We start from the raw sequence: 9,967 nt of genomic DNA on the forward strand, positions 1-9,967 counted from the left end.
TCGGCCTCTCTTCCCCCTCCCCGTCTCCCCCTCTCTCTCTTCTCTCTCTTTGTTCCGTTTTCCGGCGCGCCTTCGGCGGCCGGAATCAACCCCGGCGACTTAATAAACATCTATAAGGTATTTAATATTGGGTTTTAGTGTTATTTGTTTTTCGTATATCGATTATCGGATATAAATGGTTAATAATCGGTTTTAATTATGGGTTGTACTCTTGGAAACGGGTTGGACGGGTATGGAGTTGGTGTGATTTGGGGAAAAGACGAACAACCGGGTTCGAGTCTCATCCTAGACCGGTTTGGTGTTATATTTATACTTAATAAGTTTCGGTTACTATTAGTGCTAATTATTACATAAAAATTATTATTAGTATTATTACGTTAAACTTACTATTATATGTATTCATTAATATTATTATTATCATTATTATTATAAATATTAAAATTATTATTATTATCATTATTATTATAAATATTAAAGTTGTTTTTATTATCATCAAAAGATCACATTATTATTATCCATTAAATCATATTGTTATTATTAATTATTAACAATAATACTGTTATATTTATTGTGTGAACTCGTTTAGAAATCGAACCAACATCGTGTATGGTACCATTATTTACTATCAATATTATTTATTATTATTATTATCATCATTTTTATCAACAACATTTTAATTAATACTAAGATCTTAATTCTTTAACTATTATTATTAGTATTATACTATATTAGTATTATTATTAATAATTATTGTTATTATTATTATTATCATCATCTTATACATATATATACATATATATATACATATACATATCTTTTTAGAATTATTATTATCATTACTATCATTATCATTAATAATATTATTATAAACTTTATTATCAATTCATTTCTTTATACAACCGAGCTCTTGATTTAAAACCCGTCTCGTTTCTATTTAATATTGGTGTAGTTATTTAAAAGCCCAATAAAATAATATTATTTTATTTTAAATTACCAATTAAGTACGGGTCTCTAATCAGTAACAAATTAACCGGTAATCCGATTGACAACCGAACCTCCTCGTTCAACGTTTCCAATATAGTTTCATTGTGGTTTCAAGTTCATTAATATATATTACATTATTTATTTTAGCCAAAGTCTTTATCATTTCAAGTTGGATCTGTTCGTTTACCGTTCGAGCTTCATTTATTTGTCTATTTATTTCTCGGTTCATCAATCGAGGTGAGTACATTTCATCCCCCGTTTTCACTTTTATCTTTTGGGGGTAACATGCATACTTATTCAAAACAAGAATAATTTATTATACACGTTTCTCAAACCACAAACTTTAGGGTATATGATACTTGGAATACTTGCTCTTTTGTGTGTTATATGCCTTATATGCTTTACGTGCGCGAGTGTTTATTTTTATGTCGTTGTTGAGCCTCATTAAGTATGATCATACGCTCCCCTAACTACTTAGCCTTGTGCTAGTAGAATAGGGTTTCATTATCCGAGTATGTCGGTTGTTACCGAGTAGAAAGGATCCTCATTCACATATGTTTTATATGCCACGATTGATGCTTTTATTTATAGTCTCATATACGTATGTGGATTTCGCTCATATTATATATACTCAAACTATGAAATTGCTCACCAACATACGTGTTGACAAAATATTATTTTATGCATTGTTACAGGTTTGACTTTTATCGACTTGAGGACTTGACGAAAAACGTTACCAAGACTATTAGGATATTAGTAAAACGAACAATATATTTGTTTACTTGTGTTCAATTTGTTGTATGACCAAGATGTGTTGTTTATTGATTTGTGAAGTAAATGAGTTGATTAAATATTGTCACTTTAATAGTGTCTTGTGTATTTGTCCAATCACGTTGCACCCCGGCATGTTCCGCCCTTGGTTGGGGTGTGACAATTATTATCCTCACAATTTATTTGGTGCATATAACATTTTCCTGCAACCAAAATCGAATCAAGACTAATCTCTTTAGACTTTTATCAAAGTTTTATCTTTTTCAAAGATCGGAATACGAAAACATAATTCAACAAAAAATAACTACCCTTTATACCTAATCATTATATAAAACAATCTCAAAGCATGTAGGAATGAATGATTTGTTCCAAAGGTTGTTGGCCATTTTTCAGAATTGGGTGTGATCAAAGATGTCAAGGAGGGAAGGGTGCATAGCGAGAGAAATTGTGTGCCACAATTTTGTTAATGGTGCTTTTGATTTATATTCATAATGAGAAACATTTTGTGCTATTTAAGCGGCTACTCTAGCCTCTATCTGCGCCTTGACTTGAGATTGAACGATTACTTTTATTTCATCTAAAGATGTTATATTTGTTGAGGATGAGTTGACACTGTAAACATGACAATGAAATGGTGCCACACCGACCAAAGGTCCTCTCAATGGACCGTATTTGTGAGAGAGAAACAACAGGTTGTTGATGACGTTGTCAATTAGTGTTTTTGGGTGGTTCGATGACTCCTAAGCCATGTGGAGTGGATTCGCAAAAGAATAGAGGGTTGAGATTAAGACACTTCTAAGGTGGGTATATATAACAATTTAGTTAATAATTACATAACGCTTGAATAAATGCTAATTAAATTACATTTAAACTTTATTTCATAACATCTAGAATTTCCAAGTTTTGCTAATATACACAATCACAGATACCAGAATATAAATTAATACTTATCATTCATCACTATTGAGTTTCAAATTTCATGTCTATTTTTGTTAACATTATTTTCGTATATAGAATGTCTAACTATCGATATTTCAAAGATTGTAAACATATATATTTTTTTAAACGACTTTGTTATATCTAGGCTACCGCACTTCCCAATTTTGAAGAACCATGTTAGCTCGCTCTTTGTATGTGCCAGCTGAGTTTTGGTATTTTAAGGGATGTGATCTTCCCACACCACCCCCACATGGCTATACGGCTCGTATAGGCCTATACGGTCGTATAGGGTATACATGCCTGACAAGGGGACAAAAAAAACAGCTTTTTGCAGCCTATACGACCGTATATGCATTAAATGTCTCGTATTGCATTCAGACAAAACCATAAAAGCTATACGGTCGTATAGGGCTATACGACCGTATAGAAAATAAAAGCTATACGGCCGTATAGGGCTATACGATCGTATAGAAAACATTTGCAGAAACATTCAGACTGCCTTAATCGCTACTGGAAAACGATTTAAAAAAAAACCTCAAATTTTGGGATGCATTTTTATTTTAATGTATGTTGACTAGATGTTAAAAAAACCTCAAATTTTTATTATATGTGAGCAACAAATATGCCTAGACAGTCTTGAGCTTTTGACGAGCTAAGCTTGAGCTCAACATTTAAACCCATTAAGATAAATGAATCAAATACGACCGTATAAAAACATATATTGTATATATGGTCATCATTTTTTTTAAAAAAAAGTGTCTATAAACGAGCCAAATACGACCCGTATAAATCATATATATTGTATATATGGTCATCATTTCTTTTTTTTTAAAAAGTGTCTATACGGCCGTATAGACCTATACGACCCGTATAGGCCTATACGAGGCACAACAAACGATGGCAGACAACCTCTAACACGATTTAGGTCCTATACAACCGTATAGCCCTATACGAGCCGTATAGGACAAAAAATGGTGTATGAAGATGCAGGGTGGTGTGGGAGGATCCCTTGCCTATTTTAAAAGTTAAAAAAGTATATTTCAATAACAAGAATACTACAACTATTCAAGATCAACATGTTCTATGAAATTGACGGTGGTAACAATCCTCCAAACACTAATAAACGTTGTATGCTCTTCATCCTTTAAAGTTTCAACCATCTCTTTTTTGAGTTATAGATGCATTTCACACAGTTATGTAATTTTTTTTAGTATTGAAGGTTTTTTCTTTTCTTTTCTTTTTTTTTTTCACCAAAATGGGTTGGTGGAGAAACAATTTATCAAAATTGGTGATTTAAAAAAGTATTTTATAAAATGGTTTTTAATTGAAGATTATTATTTCTCACTCCTAATTCAATTGGATAAGATTAATTGTTAGTTTTTTTGGAACGACCAATTAAGTAACGCCGGGTATTTCATACGCGGACCCCATTAGCTAAAGGTAGCCCGAGCCGACCACGAGTCCGGATGGACTGAGCCCTTAGCGGTCCATCTATTGAGGGATTCCCCGGATAAAACCCGACCTCACAACGGCACGACAGTGAGGAGCCGGTAAAATTGGGTGAGATCACGACTCGAACCCTGGCAAGCCAGGGTTATCCCTCATATCTCCCATATAAATTGGCGATTGTGAGGTTTGAACCCCCTACCTCTCACTAGTAAATTATTATTAAAATTTTAATAAAAGGTCACTATATTACATTTATAAAATTTGATGGCTGTAATTTTTAAAATAATTTGTACAAATATAGCTATTATTATTAATCTTTTTATTACACAAGGTTATTTATATATCATACAAAATATACACAAAATAAATTTAAATATACAAAACCATGAATAAAATAATACTAGTGATTTACCCGCTTCTTTTGCGCGGCAAATTTGATCAGTAAAACATGGGCGTTGAAGCAACGAGTTAATGTGAGTTTGATCAGTATTGACTACGTTCGTTATAGCACTTTAAGTAGTTAAACCTAAAAAAACAATTTGTCAAATTAACATTTGGGTCACCCCGTACGGAAAACCTAGCCAATTCTCTAAGGTGGTGAGTAAACATGAATTCTTTCGGTTTTGATTACGTTCGTTCTGGTACCGGAACAAAACAAAAAAACGTGCAAAAATTGAGATGGAGTATTGGGATTGCGTCGGTTGTTAAAACTTGAGTGTTGGTTAAACCCAAACGTTTTCGGTAAGGTGCAACCATTTTACCCAATAGGAGTCTTGGAGCACCAAAATCCTCTTTTTAATCTGTAGTAATATTGAGATCCATTCGTACACATCCTTTGGATGTCACAAAATTTCTTTATACAGATTAATGAGATACCAATACCTTAAAACCAAACCGAGAAACATATCAAACCAAAAATCAATTACCATCTACAATTAATTTCAATAGAGCCCAAGAACCTAGTTAATTTCATGTGTATTGTATGGGTGTGTAACTGCAAATATAGAAACCTAAAGTAGTACAAGAATCAAATGGATGGTATGACAGCACCAAACTCCAGTTGATGTCAAAATACAAGACAAAATTAATCTTTTTTCTGTTTAGATCGCAAACCATAGTCGTTAATCGTTATACAGAAAAGAGGATATCCGAAACATGGGAAACGCTAAGAAGGTTTTGTATCGGTGTTTCTCCAAGGATTCAAGGCTTCTCGCTTGGCTTGAGCTTCCGGTGAATTCTCCCACGCCCTCTTTTCTGATTCAAGAACCGTCACCTTGTTGTCTGCACGACTTAAAAACTATCAACATTGTCCCATTTTGACATAACAACTTAAAGATCATATAATAATATGATTGCAATAACATAGTTTTGGCAAATCACATTAAACGATTATAGTTTTTTTTTTATAAAAGAACTGAGAAAATATCAAATGGGTGAATACAAATAACCCGGTTCACCTAAAACATGTTTCGACCCGTTACCCAACCATCCTAAGTTCATGAACAACCCATTTATCCACACCATACAAGTGAATTTAGCATCAAATATTCAATTAATAAAATGAATGAATTAATTTACTAACAGAAGCCAGTTTTAATCATGAAATACTCCATAGATCCTCCGATTGCGGCGGATACAACGCCAATCTTCAGGTACCAGTCCACAAACTTCATCGCCTAAGGCTGATGCTAATGCTTGCTTAATACAAAATTTAATTTAAATATACACACACGAGTCACCAGTGTTAATCAACGAAAACCAACAATTGAAGATGAGATTAGATCATGTGTTGTTGGAATTGAATGGAAGACAGATTGATTGGTTTCTAGGGTTTTAATGGGCTTTGGGCCTGGCCTATTAAAGGAGATTAGATAGATACACTGATAGTTTGTTTATAAGGTTTAATATCAAAGTAATTTAAGTGATTTGGTAAAAAAAATTCAAGTATATATCAATTCAATGAATAACTGAAAAGAGATTTACGAATATATCCGAAGCAGTCTCGGACTCTCGGTAGTTTCTTTTCAAGTGTAATGTTTTATTTCCGTTAGCCACACTTATTTTTATTAACTTTAAGTTCGTAACATGCGGGTCTTATGTACTCTTTAGTTTTTGATATAGTTTTATACTTGAACTTAATATAATATTTTTTAAATATTATTACATGTTCGTATGCATTAGATTATTTGGATTTAATGAAAAAAAACATATAAAAAGATGTACTCGGCAACATGATAAAAACAGTGATTTTTGAAAGATGTAAATTATATTAAAAAGTACAGCCACCTACTTTTATAAAATGTAAAACCTATTATTATTTTAATAACAATTAACCTTATCCGATTAAATTAGGAGTACGAAAGAATTGTTTTCAATAAAACACTTATTTATCCTTTAGTAAATAATAACTTTTAAATCATCTATTTTTAATTAATACTTTTCTTCACCAAAATAAAAAGAAAAACTGCAATACCATTACCCGAACCTGTTTAAAAGCGATATCGAGGGTTCAAATCAACACAAATGCAATGTTATGAAATTTTAGTCAGAAAATTTTAAGGGAACATTTTTGCTTCTGACATACTTTCACCAGAAAAATGATGATCCAATCATGATAAATGATTTACATATTGATTTGGTGATGGTGAGGGCTAGTTAAAACACATTTCACGTTCAGACTTTTATGCCTTTGTTACTTTTTTAAAACAAAATTAACACGCGGATTTTTTTTTAAAATCAACCTAATAGACATGCGAATCAAGATTTCATGGCTAGCAAATAACAAACTAGAAGCAAAACAGAAAACCAAAAACAAAACACAATAATCCATGTCTGCCATTCAAAATATAAAGTTCTCAAAACAAAAAATCTTCTAACATATTGATCATCAAAACAAAACCAAGTACAAACAATGAAACTCAACCTCAAACCAAAACGTTTCCCTAAACAATGGCGTTGGCAGCACTGGCGATCCTCGGCCACAAGTCAGCACACTCCTTTCCAATTGGTCCGGTGATAGCAGATCCTGCAATAACACAACGAATATAAGAACTTAATAACTGTCCGTAGTCAAGATAGTAAAGTTGGAACAGTCAATATAAATAAACAAAACTTGCCTTTCATTTCACCCTTTGGATTCACAATAACACCAGCATTGTCTGCATAAACAAAAGTTATAATAAAAAAATGAGCTAGTAGAGACAAAATGCATAAAAATAGAAAACAAGATAAATCTCATGTGTGAGATCAAAACAATCAAAGATAACGTGTTTATAAATCTCTACATATTTCAGCAGCAATCAAACCTAAACAGCTGACACAATAAACAATAATATCATTCTATAAACAATTAGGTTCGAAATTTTAATGTTTACTGATAGCAAAAAAGACCAACATGGCCAGAATATTGAACAGAGTATATATAATGTAACCTCATACAATCTACATAACTAGTCAAATGACTTAAGGTCATAACATAATTGAACTATTTAAAGGAATAGCCATAATTCCATTAATCAGTGACATACTAACTGGAACAATCCAAGAATCAATTATGGAACCATCTTTTTTACGAACACATGATTAGACATCAAAAAGAATAGAATTAAGTTAATGCATGGACAAAATAGATGATACCATAATCAATCCCAGATTTATTCCTACTGATAGATGAGTATCTTAACTTATGTTAGGTGACATCTAAAACAAAATTAAAGTTACATATATGTAGATATGTCCATTATAAAAGACACTTATGTTAGCCATTTGAGTAATTAACCAAATGGTATTAGGCCGCATCACATAAGCCTTGTCCAACACCTAACCAAAGATCACGAAAGAAACACTAACAATCAACTTGTGGGAGACAACGCTAAAACTGCGTAAAAAACTTGATTCAAAAAAACAAAAATAATAACAAATTGGTTAATCAAATGTGATGCTGATCTTAACACTGTAAGATCAATCAGCTGGATATTCAATACAATTAAAACCTAAAAAACCTAATTAAACATAGAAACAAAACTACTATCATACTTCAAATTAGCATCTATTTAGACCAAAAACCTAACAAAACACAAAAAACAATTATCATACTTCAAATAAACCTAACTAAACAGACTTCAAAAAAACTAATTAAACATAAAATAATACAACTATCTATTTCAAATCAGCATCTATTTAGACCAAAAAACTTAAATAAACATAAAAAATTATCATACTTCAAATAAGCAAATAAATAGACTTAAACTTACCTAATTAAACATAAAAATACAACTATCATATTTCAAAGCAGCATCTAATTAGACAAAAAAAACTAACTAACATTAAATTAGCATCTAAAAAAAGTATCATTCAGCATATCAGCATCTGATTAAACACAAAAAAACTAATAAACATAAAAACACAATAATCACAAACCAAATAAACATCTAATTAAACCTAAAACCCTAAAGATAATAATAATAACCACTGACCTTCAAAGTACATGAAAACACCATCCTTTCGGCGCCAAGGCTTGCGTTGACGAACAATAACAGCAGGCATAACCTTCTTCCTGAGATCCGGCTTACCTTTCTTCACAGTGGCCATAACCATATCACCGACACAAGCTGACGGCAAACGGTTAAGCCTCCCCTTGATTCCTTTCACTGAAATGATGTACAGGTTCTTAGCTCCAGTGTTATCGGCGCAGTTCACCGTCGCAGCCACCGGCAAACCCAGTGACATCCGGAACTTGTTCCCGGCGGAACCTCCCCGACCTGAAAAACAACAATTGAGGATGGAGATTAGATCATGTGTTGTTTGAATTGATGGAATTGGAAAGAGGTTGAAGAATACCTCGCTTCGACATGGTTGTGTGACTATACGGCGGAGATGATGAGGGTTTGTTGTTCTTATACGATGGTGGTTGATTGGTTTCTAGGGTTTTGTTGGTTTTGGGCCAGGCCCATTAAAGGAGATTGGCTATTGAGCAGAGGTGTAAAGAAAACGGTTTGGGACCGGTTTTAGGCAAACCGAACCAAACTGGCTTGGGTTTAAAATCGGTTTCACCCAAACCGGTTTAGAAACCGACCCAAACCGCCAGTTTCAGGACCGGTTTCCCTTAAAATCTACCAAACCGGTTTTAAAACCGAACCTGTTTAAGAAAACCGGTTTATAACCCGGGCCGAACTGACTTGACCAGGCTGGCCTATCTTGCTTCTAAACCGGTTTATAAACCAAACCGGTTTGTGTCAAACCGGTTTTGACCAGCCGTTGACCAAACCGGTTCGGTTTGGATTTCAAACCGGTTTTATACACCTCTACTATTGAGATTTGAGGGTGAAAGAAATTATATAGATAGACGGGTAGTTTATCATATCAAAGTAATATGAGTAGACTGGCGAATCGTGTCTTGTCGTGTTTAATATGTTAGAGACAATGCGATTGATATAAGTGCTAAACATGAAAATGGCTAGTTTAACACTTGGTTTTGATGATTTGAGTGATTGAGTCTGACAATTATGCATCAAGAAGGAAAAACGATACACTCTAGTATACTAATTATAATTATTTTTAAAAAAGTATAAAATTGCATAGTGTACTTTTTTGGTAAAAAGGTATTATCATGAATTAATTTAGGGTTGTCAATTTATGACACAGGCCTGTTAATACGACACGACACGTGTTTTTAACAGGTTAAAGACATGTTAACATGTTACTAACCTTTGTAGATTTTTAATATAATATATATATATATATATATATATATATATATGCACTCCTAATGTCATACTTATATACGACATTTCACTAATGCCCGTCAGAACCCACTATTATATTT

General features: G+C 32.7%; 1 protein-coding gene across 1 annotated transcript; it reads right to left on the minus strand.

The window, feature by feature from the left end:
- Positions 1 to 6,956: 6,956 nt before the first annotated feature.
- LOC143588644 (large ribosomal subunit protein uL14) lies at positions 6,957 to 9,060 on the minus strand. The gene is made up of 4 exons (XM_077069597.1): positions 8,983 to 9,060; positions 8,619 to 8,903; positions 7,260 to 7,301; positions 6,957 to 7,168 (listed from the first exon to the last, which is right to left on the minus strand). The coding sequence occupies exons 1-4, from the start codon at positions 8,993 to 8,995 to the stop codon at positions 7,086 to 7,088; spliced, it is 423 nt and encodes a 140-aa protein (XP_076925712.1). The 5' UTR covers positions 8,996 to 9,060; the 3' UTR covers positions 6,957 to 7,085.
- Between the last annotated feature and the right edge of the window lie 907 nt (positions 9,061 to 9,967).

This window comes from Bidens hawaiensis, unplaced genomic scaffold (assembly GCF_021521415.1).
Source record: "Bidens hawaiensis isolate Kalapana, Puna unplaced genomic scaffold, B.hawaiensis_p1.1 tig00036673_1, whole genome shotgun sequence".
NCBI lineage: Eukaryota > Viridiplantae > Streptophyta > Magnoliopsida > Asterales > Asteraceae > Bidens > Bidens hawaiensis.

What these genes read in the sequence shown, in the direction of transcription:
- LOC143588644 (XM_077069597.1), bottom strand. An exon ending in TGTTTTCATGTACTTTGAAG is followed by an intron (nt 7,302 to 8,618) that starts GTCAGTGGTTAT and finishes TTGTTTATGCAG; the next exon opens with ACAATGCTGGTGTTATTGTG. An exon ending in TCCAAAGGGTGAAATGAAAG is followed by an intron (nt 7,169 to 7,259) that starts GCAAGTTTTGTT and finishes GTGTTATTGCAG; the next exon opens with GATCTGCTATCACCGGACCA.